Below are 17,598 nucleotides of genomic sequence, written 5' to 3'. Positions count from 1 at the left end.
CCCACAACAAACACTCTGTGAGGTGAGTGAGGCGGAGAGACTTCAAAAAAGTGTGACTGGCCCAAGGTCACCCAGCAGCTGCATGTGGAGGAGCGGAGACGCGAACCTGGGTTCCCCAGATTACGAGTCTACCACTCTTAACCACTACACCACAAATGGGGAACCACAGCAGAAAAGGCCTGTTCTCAAATTGCCACCCTCCAGACCTCTCCTGGAGGAGGCACACAAAGAAGGACTTCAGGTGCTGTTGCGCTGATCACTTGTTGCCTCACAAAATCAGGACTCGGGGTACTTTGCGGAGGAAGGGAAGGGAATTTGATATGGATTGACTGTGTTTTTTTTGTAGCAGTCCTTGTTTCTTATAGCAAGTACAACATTGCACCCTTTTTTCATGTTGACTTTAACACCTCAGCAAGATCTTCCTTGCTTTTAATAGAGGACAACTCAACACACAAAAAGTAAGAGTAGCCACACTGACCCTTAATAAAACAATCTGTATTCGGTCAACAAAATGCAACAAAAAAGTGACCAACGTCTCATTGTTAAGGAGTCACCAACGTGATGCCCTCCAGATGGTGTTGGACTATAACTCTCATCCTGCTTGATCAAGGGCCCTGGTGGCTAGGGCTGATGGGAGTTGGAGTCCAGCGTCTTTTGGAAGGCACCATGTCAGCTACCCTTGGGCTAGATGGGAAATAGAGCAAGCAGGTGGAGGAAGAAAATGTCGGCTGATGGTGAAGTCATGGAGTCTGCATCTGATCAGTCGTAAAGATGGAATGTGGGAGGAGGTAGCAGACATTCAAATGAGGCTCCCTTGGGTGCTTTGCATGTTTCAGAATGCACTTAACTTCTTGACAGATAATTATTCTTCTTGGCTCTTTTGTACATTGTTCAGGGGAAAAATCAGGCTGAGTGAGCAGTATGAAGTCGGTAGAAAAATGGGTATTGACCTCCATTTTCTTTATCTCTGCTGAGGTTAAATTCCAAGAAAGAACAAAGGGTGTGTGGGGGTGTGTGGAGTTATAGGCCAATGCCAGCAATTCTCCTAAATATTTACCAGCTTTTTGTTAATTGTACAAAGCACAAACATATTGTGTTTACTTACCTAGGAGTACTGCAGGCATATCCACAAGATACCTACGTTTCTCTTTTTATCTTGTGGAATTATAGAGCTTTGTACAGGAAGAAAACATTTTTTTTATGTGAGCTTCTGGTAAAAAAGAAAAACCTAGGAGAACACACAAAGTATAATTTTTGCAAACTGCCAAGAGCTTGATTTCCTACGGGCTAATGCATACCACTACCACTTTGAGGCCATAATTGTTCTCCTTGAGGGATTAAAAGTTCGTGCAGTTGTGTGCATTGGCTTCAATCAATGCTGCCTTTGCCATGGATTTTCCCCACACAGCACATTGTTATTTATATAGCACCCTCAGTGTACATTGCACCTCACATCAGCTTTCCTCAGTCCCTCAAGCAAGAGAACAGGGTGCTCTTGTGCTTGCAGGTTTCCCACAGGCAGCTGGTTGGCCACTGGAAGAACAGGATGCTGAACTAGATGGGCTCTTCATATCTTATGCCCCCCAGAAGTTGCTGAACCACAACTCCCATCATCCTTTGGCCATTAGCTATGGTGGCTGGTTCTGATGGCAGATGGGAGCCCATCTGTAGGGTTGGGGAAGGCTGCTTTACAGCAGCAACATTAAAAAAGATACATCTCTGTCCATAGAATGACAGCTAACAGGTTGAGGTTGAATCCTGACAAGACAGAAGTACTGTTTTGGGGGGGGGGCAGGTGTGGATGGCTCCCTGGTCCTGAATGGGGTAACTGTGTCCATGGAGGCACAGGTCAATTCTGTGTCCAGGGCAGCTGTCTTTCAGCTCCATCTGGTATGCAGGCCCTACCTGCCCACAGACTGTCTCACCAGAGTGGTGTATGCTCTGGTTATCTCCCGCTTGGACTACTGCAATGTGCTCTACATGGGGCTACCTTTGAAGGTGACTTGGAAACTACAACTAATCCAGAATGCGGCAGCTACACTGGTGACTGGGAGTGGCCGCCAAGACCACATAACACTGGTCCTGAAAGACCTACATCGGCTCCCAATACATTTCCGAGCACAATTCAAAGTGTTGGTGCTGACCTTTAAAGCCCTAAACAGCCTCAGGCCAGTATACCTGAAGGAGCATCTCTGCTCCCATTGTTCTGCCCAGACACTGAGGTCCAGCTCTGAGGGCCTTCTGGCGGTTCCCTCACTGTGAGAAGCAAAGTTACAGGGAACCAGGCGGAGGACCTTCTCAATAGTGGCGCCCGCCCTGTGGAACACCCTCCCATCAGATGTCACGGAAATAAACAACTATCTGACTTTTAGAAGACATCTGAAGGCAGCCCTGTTTAGGGAAGTTTTTAATTTTTGACGTTTTATCGTGTTTTTAGTATTCTGTTGGGAGCCACCCAGAGTGGCTGGGGAAACCCAGTCAGATGGGTGGGGTATTATTATTATTATTATTATTATTATTATTATATTATATAATTTAATTTTGGCAGGAGTCTGTCTGCCTCTCTCATAGAGAAGTGCCGGATTGGGCTGCCTCTCGTATGCTATTTTGTCTTTAATGTCTCCCACTGGTAAAACTTCACATCTTAGTCATTGCACATTGCAAGTTATCTTTTGTGTTCAGTATTGCTTCTGTTTTATTTGTTAAGATATATTGGAAAAAATCAGTAAAATATTATATATATATATATTTAAAAAACTCATGAGGAATGGCAGTCACACTTTGTTAGACTTCATTCATCTTAGACCTCATTAAGATGGTTCATATGATTGCCTCCACACATTTAGTTTACATGCAGAGTGGGGAGCTTGGTCCATGCCTGCTGGCCCCATCCCCAATGTTGTCACCCCAGTGTTCATGTATTTGTTTGAGACAAACAAAGAAGAACTTCAGCGTGCCAAGATCTACGCACATCATCATTATTAGATTGTAGCCAACTAAGTTCTACTCAATCTAGACCCCTTGGGGGAAATCGTGCACTTGAGTGAAACCCAATGTGAACAACTCAAATTCAGAATACACTTTGTGATGGTGATGACGACGACGACAATTAGATTTGTGTACCACCCTATACCATAGGCATACACTGAGGTTGCGTTCTGATCCCCCCCCCCCAAGTTATAACACAAAATATATCTAATGTATAAAAAGGAGAAAGAAAAACAGTGTCAGAATGAATTTTATCTATTATTTATTTATTATATAAACCATAAATATGCATCTGTCTTGAGTGTATATGGACAGCTGCATCTATATAAACATCATTATATTTTTATCTATATATATCCAGTGCTTTTTTTTCTAAAAAAATGTTTAGGAGTACTCTCATTTTCCCAACATTGAAATACTGCCCCTCAATGAGGCCAAACTTAGATTCACAAAATGTTTAGGGGTATGCATACCCCTGCGTACCCCCAGAAAAAAGCACTGTTTACATCTATATACATACTTGCACACTTGCATGCATAGACAGATAGATATAATGCAAAAACAAAAGCTCCAGGAATTTACTGCAGAAAAAATCTTGCAGAGAAATCAAGACAGCTTCCTCTGCCCCTTGTCCTGGCAATTAGTGGCTAGCTATGATATCTGTATTGTATAACCGACCAGCCAGTAATTACTCTATCGTATTGCATTTTATAATCCACATTTATGTATTATTCAGGGGCAATAGTGCATGAATTGTTCAGTTGCATGAGAAATCTAATGAGATATAAAACATTTTAAAAATACATGAGCAATCATAATGGGTACTTTATTATCATACAAATAACTTTGGCTGGCTTAGCTTGCTTTTACTTGCAATTTGGGAACTAACTTTTGATCTCAAATCATCAGCATAACAATAATGAGTATAACAACCTTTGCTTGTAACAAAATGTGATGTTTTGGCCAATTAATAATACACAGAGATATACAGTGTGTGCATGATTTTCACGGTGGATTACAATCTTCTTCCCATTCTAAATGCTGCACAAGGCAAAATCAAGGCGGGACAGTGCTCATGTCTGGCAACAGAATGGACTCCCCCCTCCCCAATTCCATTTGCTAGGGGTATATACTGAAGATCTCTTAATAACCTTTGTTGGCCATAGGCAACAAAAGTGATTAAGAATGGTGGAAAGCTAGAAGCTCTCTCACCCTTCCAATTACGTTGGGCTTCTGAAAACTGTTCTGCGGCTTAGTGTGGCATGTAGGCAATGGGGAAATCGACGTAAAATCTAAAGAGCAAATGTGATTTTTCAGTTTGAGTATATGGGGGCTGTGCTCCCCCTGCAAAAAACCACAAAAAAACCACACAAGGGTCTTTTTAATGTGTGGAATCATCTTCTCTCTGATATGTCAGGTTTTGACACTAGTGTTATGTTATCACTCTTTGACCTGGATCCAAAGCTTTTTGGTGGCTCCATTCTCAAGGACCAGGGGGCTGATTCACCTCATCCAATAGTCCGAGGAGTTCCTCATCAGGGGATCCTCACATTGGACTCATGGGTCCCTGTGCTCCTCAAGGACTTTGTCTTTTGGGATGTCCAGTGTGGCCTTTAAGGACTCATTGCCTGGCACCAAGCCAGGGCTTGGCATGACTAGAGCTCCAGGAGGACCTCTCCAGACTAAGTGAATGGACAATTAAATTGCATATGCAATTCAATATTTAAAAAGGGTAAAGTGATGCATGTCAGGGCCCAAGAACCTTGATTTCACATATATGGTCGTGGGATTTGAACTGGCAGTAAGTGGCTGGGAAAGAAAACTTGGGGTCATAATGGATGACCACTTGATGAAGATGTTGGCCGAGAGTGCAGCAGCTGTAAAAAAGACAAATTCCATGCCGAGGACCATTAGAAAAGGAATTGAAAATAAAATTGTGCTGATACCCTTAAGTGGGAGGTCACTAGTGCATGAACAGTTTAGCTTGTCCTGCAAGTTTCTACTGCTGAATAAGTAAAATGCAGGATCCCAGCCCTCTTTTGCAGCTTGCCACCTGTGAAAGAGTTGCGAATGGGATATGCAGAGCAATTCTTTGTTGGTCTACTTTGAAGTCGGCCCCGTTGGGCTCAATGTACAGAGTGGTATTTTTTTTATCTTCCATGTCTCAAATACTAGCTTTCCATATCACATTGCTCTGGAAACCGAGGAGAGTATCAAAAGGACAAAATACTACTACAAAATCCAACAAACCCCCTAGACTCAATCAAAAAACAATGGGAGGAGGACATAGGCTATGAGATTAACCCCACTCAATGGACCAAAATGTGGTCTAAACACCCTTTAAATCCATATCAACGAAAAGAAAAGAACTCTCTCTAAAACTCACCTACAGGTGGTACCTAACACCAAGAAAACTAGCGCTAATACGCCCAGGAACTTCACCAAAATGCTGGAGAGGGTGCACCTCCACAGGCACATACCTCCACATGTGGTGGGAGTGCCCCAAAATCCAACTATTCTGGACAACAACCATACAAGAAATAAATAAAATAACCAAGCAAGTAAACATCTTCCAAGACAATAATGCCCACTTACACCACAAAGAACTCATAACCCACCTACTTTCAGCAGCCAGAAGCATCATAGCCAGACACTGGAGAGACCTGTCAGGAGTAAGCATGGACCAATGGTACCAAATAGTATGGGAAACAGCCTTATTAGAAAAATTAACCAATAAACTGAAACTGACACGGGGACAAACAGAAGAAGACAGATTCACCCCAGTATGGCTCCCCTTTATCACATACACAGCCCAACAAGACGACAAAAACCCACCAACAGCATACAAATCAATATGGCTAACCTGATCCAAAAGACCCACCCACCCCACTCACACATAAAAACAAAGACCACCACAGCCAACCACAAATGAACAACCACACCCTAGGCCAACCCTAATCTCTCTCACCACCAAAGGAACACAAACGAACAACAAAGAACCTGCACAAGCAACGGTGGCACCAAACCCTACATATAGTAAGTAAAATAGTAACACCGTCGCCTGACCCCACCCCACCCATCTTCCCCCCCCTCCACCTCTTTCCCCCTTTTCTTCCCAATGTCTCAACAAATGAAACTGATTTGTAAAAATGTTACATGGAAAAAATAATAATACAAGAGAGACATCGCAAACACTTTTATAAAACAAGAAAATCTTTAATAAAAAAGAAAGAAAGAAAGGACATAGTGGTATGCTGCTCAAGGGAGAGAAAACCCAACTGACTGTGCTAATCCCTTGGGAGGACTTAAAAGAAGCACTTGGGACACCATCCCCTTTCTTACCAGTAATAGGCTTAGGGAAGGATGTATTTTTTACAAGTGGAAAATTCAACTTAAACTACTAAAGTTGTTGAAAGGGTCATGGGTAACACAGTTGTGGCTGTGGAAGCCCATCAAATGAAGAAACAAAAACTTCATATCAGAATTTATAGCCTGCACTAGCAAGGCTGAGAAAAGGAGCCTTGGTGGAAGAGAACTGGTTAATGAGGACTATCAAATAACTTCTTGGTCAACAGTCCTATCATATACTGAGTCAGACCAGTGTTAACTAGTAGTAACTGGTAGTAGCCAAGACCTGAAGCAGAAAGAAATTGGCTACTTGGCCTGAAAATAAAGCAAAATTACAGATGCCGGGTTTAATTCAGTATATCTAACAGTAGCGTATACAGCAGAGCATATATTTTCTGTAGAAAGCTTTAAGGGGGCATATTTAGTCCGTATTGCTAGCACTAAAATTAAAGCTGTTTCTATTGTTCATGATAAACAGGACTTGGGAATTCAAGGAGGTTGCATTAACCAATGGCATATTTGGTACTCTCTCTGGTGTGGTTGATTTATCCAGCTTTATAAACAGTAAACCATCTGCCCCAAAATGTACACCAGAGCTTTCCAAACTGTGTGTCGCGACACATTAGTGAGTCGGCTGCAGTGTGTAGGTGTGTTGTGCGAATGCTCCCTGTGCTCCTCCCGGGGCTGGAAAGGGGTTAATTTAACCTGTGGTTTGCTAGTAAAACTGAATTGGTGTGTTGCGAAGTGATGCATGTCTCAAAAGTGTGTCACCAACATGAAAAATTTGGAAACCTCTGATCTACACTTATCAGCAGAAGACAAAGTGAGCAACTGGGGTTTTGAACCCTGGTCTCTCAGGTCAACCAATCAGTTCATGCTTTTTAAATATAAGAATAGCAATATTCCTATTTTTGCTTCAACCCACAACCTCATGGCAACCATTATGGGTCAATCCTTGCAGCAGCCATTTTGTGGCTGGTGCTCACAACATCCTTTCAAAATTCTAAATGGGCCCCTGAGCCCAGAAAAGTTGGTGACCACTGATCTATTCTATTCTTGATGGACTTGAGTAATTTAATAGTTGTATTATGCCACTAACAATGGTAGTGTCATGAATAAAAGAGTGTTGGACTAGCAGGTAAATTAATTGTTCAAAACAGGCCAAATGCAAACACATCTACTGTCAAATGTATTTCTGTATTTACTGATGTTCACCTGTTATGGTAGATACCTCATAAGCTTGATACCCCAATATCTGAATCTAAGGCTAAATTGTATATTAACTGAATTTTCTTTCCCATAGAAACATGTTCTACTTGCTGTAATCTTTCAGTTAGAATATATCACCTATATATATGAATGCTAACAGCTTTTAGGTCCATTTTGTATAAACAGTTATTAGGTCTATTTTTTTCTGAAAATGGGGGAAAGCAGCAAGAAATGGATTTGGCTAGCATCTGAATATTTTGTGAATGCAGTTCTTGTTTGCTGAGGGTATATATCACCAGCTGAAGCCGTATGACTCCTACAGAAAACATTCGGGGATTATACTGGCTTTTTGCAGAAATGTAAGCTTCCATATAATTTTTACAGCTGAAAGAATGGATTTTGCTATCAAGCTCAAGGGACCTGCTTGGGCTCAGTATAATGGTCTGAGACTTGCAAGGTCCCTGGCAGGGACGGCTGTTTCCAAAACACTTAATCCCCAAGCAGATACTTATTTATCCCACACAGCTCCTCTTGAGATAGAGTGTGTGTGCATTTCTACTTTTGGCACAGTCTTTGCATTGCCTCTCATACCCTTACAGGATCTGTCTGGCCTCTGTATGGATAACGTATTGACTGTGCTTTACGGTAGCACAGAATCCTCTACCAGCAATGGAAACTGTACCGTAAGCTCCTTTATTTCTTGCCATAGGAATAAAACCTGCTCAAAACCTTTGAACAAAAAGAATACTTTACCAATATTATATTGGCAAATACAGACAAGTTGTGAGTCAGAAAGATTGGGGAGGGGTGTCTCTTCAGTTCAATTAGCCATATTGGTCATCTCTCACCAAAACAGAGTTGGGCCATTGGCTCAGGCATGGCTCCTAAATTTCTATTTGTAAAGAACAGGTGGCAAATGGAACTATTCTGAATCCAAAGCACACATAGCACAATTCCACGTTATTTAATGTGTTAGCTTTTAGGCAATCTTTCCTAATTTATGGTAGTTCCATACTTTGGCAGGGAAAGGGGAGGTGCTGGATGCTGAGATTTCCAGATTTAGCTATGTTCTCTTATAAGGGTATAATGGTGCAGCTACTCACACTCTTGGGTGAGACTGATTATCTAGACCCATTTCAGTCTGGGTCCCCCAAACTGGTTGGAGGATCAAATTGGCCCTGGTGGATGACCTTTATTAGGAGAGAAACAGAGTGTGCGACATCATTGTTTCTCCTTGATCTCACAGAGGATTTGGATACCATTGGCCAGGCCATGGTATACTCTTGGATCACCTCCATGTTAGGAGTTGGAGGCACTGTGGTTCTGCTCCTACCTTCATGGACAATTTCAGTGAATAACATTGCCTTTGGGTCCCCTTCTAACTGAGCTGTGGGGTTCCGCAGGGCAGTATTCTGCCCCCAATGCTACTTGACATCTATATGAAGCCATTGGAGACAGTCATTAGGAGATTTGAAGAGCAGTATTGAATGAATAAATATATGAACATGGATTGCTCAATCTGCTGTTGCCAATTGTTGTTACCAAGTGGCCAACCGACACTATATTTTGTGCAGAAATTATGAAAAAGTTTACTTGTCCTTAATCTTCTGAGCCTTGTAAAGTTGGTCTGCATTGTAGTTTGAGAACTGCAATTCAACACTGATTTTTTGTTTAATCTCTCCTCCCTCCCTCCCCATCCATCCCCAGGCTTCTGAAAAAGGAAGAAAATTTTATCTTCATTCCTCGATCCCGTGAAGAGCTTCCAGACAACTTTCCAAAGGAAATCCCTGGGATTTGTTATTTCCTGGAGGTCAGAACTGGTCAGAAGCAGCCAAAGTCCTCTGTCACATCTGCCAGAGTGAGAAAGATTTCCTACAACATTGGCACCATGTTCCTCCGGGAAACGAGCCTATGAGGCCTGCTGCAGATCAAAGACTCATCAAAAAAGCACAAACCCAGAACTGGGTCATGACAGGAGAGAGGAGATTCTTTCTGTTTCACTGCATTGTTCCAAGCAAGCAGTAAAAGCTCCGTGAAATGTCAGGCAATAATTCTTTTTAAAGGTGGGTGACTGCAGTCCATAAACAAACTGGAAAGGGTCAAGGGAGGGAGCAGGGGTTTTTATTTTTTAATCAAATTAAAACAAAATACCTTCTTGTTGCCAGAGCTACTGTTGGCCATAAATATCAATGTGGTAAAAAGAAGAAGAATCCAGATTGAGTTGCTATTAATGGGGGAGGCATTCCACAAAGCATTGGGCCTCTTCCTCAAGGCCCGTTGAAATAAATGGAGCATTTGGTATATTGTTTTGTTCTGTTCCAAAACAGGTGGGCATTTCCTTTTATCTGAAGATGTAGTACCCCTGCTACTTCTTTAAACATCCAGCATTCACGCCAACAGAATTGGGGTAGGCCCCCTTCACATGCATCTGTGAAATGCATGTAAGAGTCACGGTAGCGGTCCTTGCTGAATTGCTCTCAGAAGTTGCACCAGCTAAACTGATTATGATTCATTCCTGCGTTTAAAGGAAGGTTACCTAAATATGCTTCTCGGTATTTTTTTATTTTAAAAAAACAACACTTCATACAAATACTGTAGAGATCATTTATAATCATCTCAGCAGGAAGCATTATAATTCTGCATATAATATCATAGGGATTTTGTCTACTTTTTATACATTTCATTATCTGGACTATATTTCACATGCTGTATCAGATGTGAGGCTAGGCTACTCCTGTATATTTTCTGCCATCTATCTGTCAAAGCTGCTTCTTCCTCTTCTTCTTCTTCTTCTTCTTCTTCTTCTTCTTCTTCTTCTTCAAATTATAAGAAATGCCATTTTGCTGGGGGTTTGCAAGAGCTATACTTTTCATTTTTTGTTTAGTAGATGTTTATGTCTTGCATATTTAAACTGATGTTCAATATTTGTCCCGCTAGTAGTGTTATGTCCTGGCATCAGAACAATGCAAGCAAAGTAGTTATTTTCATACTCATTGATTGGTATATTATTGGAAATCCTAAAGCCCCAGAGTAAAGTAATTGTCCTTTGTAATGAAACGTGCCTAAAAGTGGGTGGTCCAACATCATGACCTCATTGTGCTCTGAACTTCTCCCAAGCTTCCAGCTATCATTGGGGGACATAAGATACATGTTGCCACTGGCTTTGCATTTCCAGTTACTAACATGGGTAGAATATCCAGTTATTAATGTTGGCGGGGTGGGGACAATCCATCTGTTACGTTGATTCTCATCATTCAGTTTCTCAAGATTTGATATATTTTTAGAAGTATCCCCTCAAAATACCTTTCAAATTCTGGAGCTTCAAAAGTCCTGGTGCCATTAATATCCTTGAGACTACTCTCGAGTAAGCAGTTTGAGGACTGTAGTCTAGCTACTGCTTTGATCAGCAGTAAAATTTCACTTGTATATGTAGATAATTTCATGTTCATTTTTCATGCGGACTAATTCAGTAAGAGATTTTCATTTACAAAATTGTAGTGTTCCTTTGCCTCAGCAGTGCGCCATGCCACACCAAACTTTAATATGCTCTGAAGAACATAAAACCATGCATGGGGCTTTACTCATGAAATCACAACACGGTGAAGAATTTAGAACTCAGAACTGGTAAAGGGACGGATTCTTGAAAAATTGCCCATTTAGCCTGTTGCAGCAAAAACAACAAAGATCTTGTACCATCTTAAAGGCTTAGGTTGTAATCCTATACACACTTAACTTGGGAGTAAGTCCCATTGAATTCAATGTGATTTACCTTTGGGAAGACATGTACAGAATTGTGCATTAGAAGATTTATTTTGGCATAAGCAGGGTTGGCCCAATTACAAAGAGGAATGAGACAGTTGTCTCAAGTGGTCAGCACAAGGGGCAGTGAATTTGCAATTGGACCCCCTGCTCACTTTGCCATTAGCTGGGTTGGCTGCCCATCAACCCCTCTCACTCCACCCAACAAGGCAAGAGTCTTGGTGCCCTACTCCTCCCCCCTGTCTCATCCTGCTCTCAGTGTCCCACAGGGCAAGGCCTTTTGGGTGAGGTAGGCAGGAGACTGCCTAAGGCAAATCACAGTGGCTAAAGAGACTGTTATAAATGTGGAATGCCACAGAGGGCCCCCTTGGGTAAGGTGAGGAAGGAAGGGTGGAGAGGGAACAGTGGGGAAGACATCAGCACCAACACTTACTTGGGAGCAAAGAGAAAGGATGAGAAGTAAGGAAGGATGGCAGGAGGGAAGACGAGGACACCATCTGCAAAACCTCAATGCAGAGGGAAAGTGGTGATGGCAGAGCCACTGCCTGCCTCAGGTGGTGCAACCCCATGCGCTAGGCCTGAGCATAAGCTTTCGTAGACTATGGTCCACTTCATTAGATGCAGAGAGTATTATCTTTGTTGGCACATCTGTTGCTGCCACATAGTGATGTGTGGAGAGCTGGGCTAACAGGAAGAAGATCCCCAGGCCTTTGGACATTGATACCCAACTTCAAGCCAAGGCCATCTTCGGGGGGGGGCAACAGATATCTGTTGCCACTGTTTTGCAATAAAATAAAATAAATTATTCCATGGAGAAGCAGCTCCCATCATTGTAAAAAGGAGGCCAAGTATGGGTTGGGAACATAAAGGCCAGATGGAGGACCTTTGTTGAATTAATTCTTGGATTTGATCGATTGTGTTTGAGATTGTTTTGACATGCATTTGGATTTGACTTGTTTTACATTCAGATATATGCTGTGTTTTGTTCTAATGACATTCCTTCAGATATTTTGTGTTAACAGAGCTGGGGTGGTAGTACTGTTTTGCTGTTGGCGGCTTTGGGCTTTTTTTGGAACCAAAGCTGAGTGGGGGAGGTTGAACTGTGTACAAGGCCTTGAGCTCCTTGGAGGAAAACGTGGGGTAAAAATGTAAATAAATAGCCGGCCATGCAAGAGGGAGAATCATGCTTCTGAGATTGCTGTGCAGGGCAAAAGCGTATACACGATAAAAACTGGCGCTTCCTGGAACATGTGGGCTCTGCATCCCCCTGGGATTTGAAACCGAACGCTTCCATTTTCCCTCTATATTTATGGATGGACAGGCAGAGATATACATGCACAAGATAATGTTTCATGCATCCAACAAAGTGCTCTCTAGTCTACAAAAGCTGATGCCACGATACATCTTGTTAGTCTTTAATGTGCCACAAAACTCTTGGCTATCTTGCATTGAAGCAATTCAACACAATTCCAGTGGAACATTGATGATTTATGCCCTGTATGATCCTTGATACCTGAAGGTGAAGCATAGAACATACTGTATTTCTCTGGTATTGCGTCCCTGGAGCTTTCTTGACAGTTAAAGAGGTGGCTGGCATATTACTTCTGCAATGGTACCTTGAGCAGAATGCTAATTTGAAGCTGAATGTTGCCCGTGTCTTACAGATGAACACTCAAGTGCATGTTTGTACAGGAGTTCTGAAGTTTAAAAGCAGAACTGGAATTTAAGTTGAAGTCAAAGGTTTTGGAAGATGCTGTGCTCTTCGCTGCAAAGAGTGTGTTGCTTCTGAGAACAAGGCTGTTTCTCTAGATTCATTCATTTACAGCAAATGTTCTCAAGCATTGAGTTGTGGGCACAGCCATCTCCCAGACCCCCTTCCCCTGTTGATGGGTCCGGGTCACCATGTGCATTGGTCCAGCAGGCAGTTTTCCTAATCCATCCTCATGACTGGACCATCCACTCAGGACATCAGTGAGGATACCATATCCATTGCAAGCTTGATATCCCTTTCCCAGGCCTGAGGCTTTCCTGACATTTCAGCCAACATGGCCAAAGGTCAGGGAGGGTTAGGGTTAGGGTTAGAAATTTTAGTTTGAAACATCCAGATAGCGTCATGATGGGAAGTTCTGCCTTAAAATATATTGTGATTAATATCAGTTGAGAGTGGAAATAGAACCCCTGATGATAGGGATAATAAAATAAGTACTAACTAGGAATAAGATAATAAGATAATAAAAAGTCATTTACACACTTGCTTGGAAGCAAGTCCCATGGAACCCAGTTCAACTTACTTTTGAGTAGGCATGCATTGGATTGCATTGTTAGAAGTCTCTTTTTGTAAAATGGCCACAGATGATGCTCTATCAATATCGGTCATTTTTTTCAGAACAAGCCTATTGATCTAAGGACATTATTAAAAATTAGAGATTCTTCATTGCTGTCCACCCTCTAACAGAGCAAAATTAGCCATATTACCTTTGGTTCAAAATCTGTTTTCATAAGGTGCAAGGCAGGGCTTGAAGTATTCCTGTGTCAAAGGTTGTACATTTTCCCATACATTGTAGCCATTCATAGCAGAGTCTCAAGTCGTCAATATCACATTTTTGTTTTTTCACTTTTAGCACAGCAGATTACCTCTGAGAAAGCTGTTGGTTGCTGCTTTATCCAGCAATATGCAAGCTATTAGCAGATAGATTTGGGGGGGGGGGGTGGCGGCATCTTATACTACATTTGAATCTCTAAGCTGGAGTCATCATGGAAACAATTTTGCAGTGAAATAGCTTCATTTAGATATGAACTTTAAAAATTTGCTTTTGAGTACTGAGCTTCCAAGACACACATGGTCCCAACAATGAAAATCATTATGATTATGGAAATCATAGGGACAGTGGGAACGAAATCTACCAAGCATTATGGCTATGTAATCTCCTCCATTCATTGCATTAGGATTTGCAGGGGCCTTCTGTTCAACCTCAGTTATAATTAAGGGACGTTGCATGGCAACATTGCTTGGTGAATTGTTCCCATTGTTTCTAGACAGGTAGAGAGACTAGGAATACTAATTCCTTTGAACAATAGTGTCCAGGAGGTAGGAGTGATGGTCCTGAATGGGGAAAAAAGCAGAACCACTATAATCACAGAGATCAGTGCGAAACCTAAACAATTGGGTATCATCATCTCCATGGAGATAATGGCTGTGTTTGCAAATAAATCAACTCTCTCAAAAGAAAGAATAGCTTCCCACAAAGAGCCTGCAGACAGTGCTTTTTATATATAAGCATCTTCAAATGCGACACCTCCCAGACACCCATTTTCAGTGCATTGTACCAAGTGATGTGCTTCCGTATTATGACAACTAAAGTTCCTTTGGGGGCACGTTTCTCTAGCTCATTGTGTGAGGGAAGCTGGAGTGTATTGCCAGTCTTGCCTTTTTATACTGCTGCAATGGCCAGATTATTTAATATCTTGAAGAGAAAAGCAGGGACATTTTTCATTAAATCAAGAATGACCTTCCCGCCCCCCAGCTTTAACTAAACAGATGCTGTGGACCATATGGTCCAGTTGCCCCTCATTGAGAGAGACATTTTGGATTCAGCAAAGCTCTGCTGCTGGAAGGCTGTTCAAATTGCAAGGTGTGAGCAGGCAGTGTTTTGCAAAACTTATCAAAAGGAACTAAGGCAACATTTTAGAATGTAAATGAATGCAGTGCTATCCAAATGAGAGATATGCTAAGGCATTATCTCTGTTTGGTAGGACAATTTACTACATTAGTACCTTTCAGTGGCACACCATCCAAGTTCTGAATTATAGGCTTGTTGGTCTTGCCTTTGGGACCTATGAGTGGAGTAGATGTTAGACCACTAACTCCATAGATCTAGGAGCTTTAAAAAGAAGTTGGCTGGGCAGTCTAATCAAGACCTACGCTTGAGAAAACTAAAGCTCAGAACTTGTTGCAGCATAATCATATTTCAGTCATACGTGACAATAATACTTTCTGATTTTCATGTTTCCAGTACAGTGGCAAGGAGTCTATTTCTAACGCATGTGCTACAATAGGATGTCTTTGTGCATACCCATGAAATGTACCCCTTAGGTTGAAATAGATATTATGGTTTATTGTTGATTATTTCTACAGGTCTCACAGTGTACAGAATGCTGTACCGTCGTCGTCTCAGCAACCTTGTAGGGCGGGTGTAGCCAACACGGTGGCCTATAGATGTTGTTGGACTACAAAGCCCATCATTCCTGACCATTAGCTATGCTGGATGGGGCTGATGGGAGATGCAGTCCAACATCTGCAGAGCACCACATTGGCTACGCACGCTAGACCCTGTGCTGTAGGGCCACTCAGATCAAATCAAGCAAGGATTTGAACTTTGATCTTCCACAGATCAAAACCGCTAGTAGTGTTGCCTCTCAGAATATTCCAAGTCTTCCTAACCAAATCATCTCATTCAGAATGCTTTAAAACTAAATTGAACTGCAGGCTTACAAAGTAAGTTTTGCCAAGGCATGCTCTGGTGCCCTCAAGCTTTTCATATGTTTGTTACTTACACGTAGCCCTTGCCAGGGTGCAGTCAAGCAGTAGTCAATAAGGCTGCACCTATGCAGACTTACATGGGAGAAAGCCTCATTGCATATGGGCATCCATAACATTTTGGTTAGTCCCTCTGCATTGCTCTTAGTCGGATTTAGCCATGCCTAACTGGCAGGGTTGCATATTTTAACTTCTGATGGTGCATCTCATCTTCTGAACTATCTGAACATCTACATCTTACACTGCGGATGGCATGTATGTCACTTGCAGTTCTATATAAAATTTAATTTACCTAAGACATCCCTATGATGTTCTTATAAATCCTAGAGATCAACACACAGATGATGCCCTTCAAACAAGCCAGTATGTCTCCAGGCAGAGACTATGTGGGGAGGGACATTTATACAATTCCCAGGCACTACACTCTAGATTGCCATGGATTTTAGGCTGTATGTTAAATTATCTTTTTAAATTGGTAGCAAACCGAAGGATTTAATATCTCCACACACATTACTCACATGCATCAAGTAACTGTGCTGTAAATAATTGGGGAAATCTGTTTATAGATTGCAGGGTTGGCTTCCATGGAGATTTTTTGAAAAATGTTGAGCAGGTGTTATTTTAGAATGCTTGCTAAATACAGTATTTTTGTCTTGAAACATGGGTCTAAACTAGACCCACTGAGTATTTGCAAACTCTACTGAATCTCCTCTGCTGTCCCATACCTCTTAATGTATAGGAACATAGGAAGCTGCCTTATATTAGTGGCAGACCACTGGTCCATCTAGCACAGTTTTGTCTGCACTGACTGCCAGCAGCTCTCCAGGTTTTCAGTCAGGAGGCTCTCCCAGTCCAAACTGGAGGTGCCAGGGATTGAACCTGGGATCGTTTACATGCAAGACAGATACTCTACCACTGAGCTATGGCCCTTCCCAATATACCCTATCTTATTTCACAATGGCCAGTAGGTGTCAGAGCCTTCTCCAGTCCCTATTTGTGCCAGAAAATAAATCATATCAAGAATGGATCATTGGCAGATGGCACTAGGATTGCCATACAACATTTACCACTGGTAAGTGGTATGTTACACCTGCCAGAATTGAGAAGAAGGAAATTTAAGCAGTGCATCCATGTGCCACCTGTCCATTTTAGGTCAGTGCCATTATTTTGATCACTTCCAGGTATGTTATAATCACTTACATATTTATGGGTCACTCTCTAGCCATTCTAGTAATTCTTCGTAATATATCAAGTACTCAACATTCAGCAAATCTGCCAAACATTACTAAGAGACTCAACCATCATTTACAAAGCAAAGCAAATGCACTTGAATAAATGTTGCGAGATGAGTAAAAGTATCCCATTGAAAACAAACACGTGCTTTTTAGTAGGGCTTGACATATCCATTCCTTGTCATTTTTGTATGTCTTCTCCTATCTGTCCGTTCTGCCATGTTTCCACATCATTCTGCAAGTTAAAATAATATTTGCACAAAAATAATACATTTAAATATGTGCTTTTAAAATTTATTTTTTTCTGGGTTGTTTTTTTTTAAAAAAACTGAGAACTTCATCAGAACATTTGGGAAGTGGGAATGCTGGTGGATAACTTAAGTTCAGATCAATGCATTAGTCTAGGAAGTTGGGGATCAGGTCAGTTCATATCAGAATTTGCAAAGGATGAATTCCTCAAACATCCCACCTTCTAAGGATCTAAGTCATCCTTGGTATCAGAAATAACACTGTTTGGCCAGTCAT

General features: G+C 41.7%; 1 protein-coding gene across 2 annotated transcripts in view; it reads left to right on the top strand.

Moving 5' to 3' along the window:
• Nucleotides 1–17,388, top strand: part of GUCY1A2 (guanylate cyclase 1 soluble subunit alpha 2) — a 146,737-nt gene extending 129,349 nt beyond the window's left edge. For both annotated transcript variants that reach the window (XM_081002045.1, XM_081002046.1), the window contains exon 8: nucleotides 9,253–17,388. In XM_081002045.1, coding sequence (XP_080858171.1) covers nucleotides 9,253–9,460 — 208 coding nt within the window. In that variant the 3' untranslated portion in view covers nucleotides 9,461–17,388. The remainder of the gene's footprint in view (nucleotides 1–9,252) is intronic.
• Nucleotides 17,389–17,598: the final 210 nt, after the last annotated feature.

The sequence above is a fragment of the Podarcis pityusensis genome (assembly GCF_964106645.2).
Source record: "Podarcis pityusensis genome assembly, chromosome: 4".
In the NCBI taxonomy this organism is placed as follows: Eukaryota; Metazoa; Chordata; class Lepidosauria; order Squamata; family Lacertidae; genus Podarcis; species Podarcis pityusensis.
The sequence above is the reverse complement of the archived record's forward strand: the minus strand, read 5'-3'. Positions and strand labels throughout refer to the sequence as shown.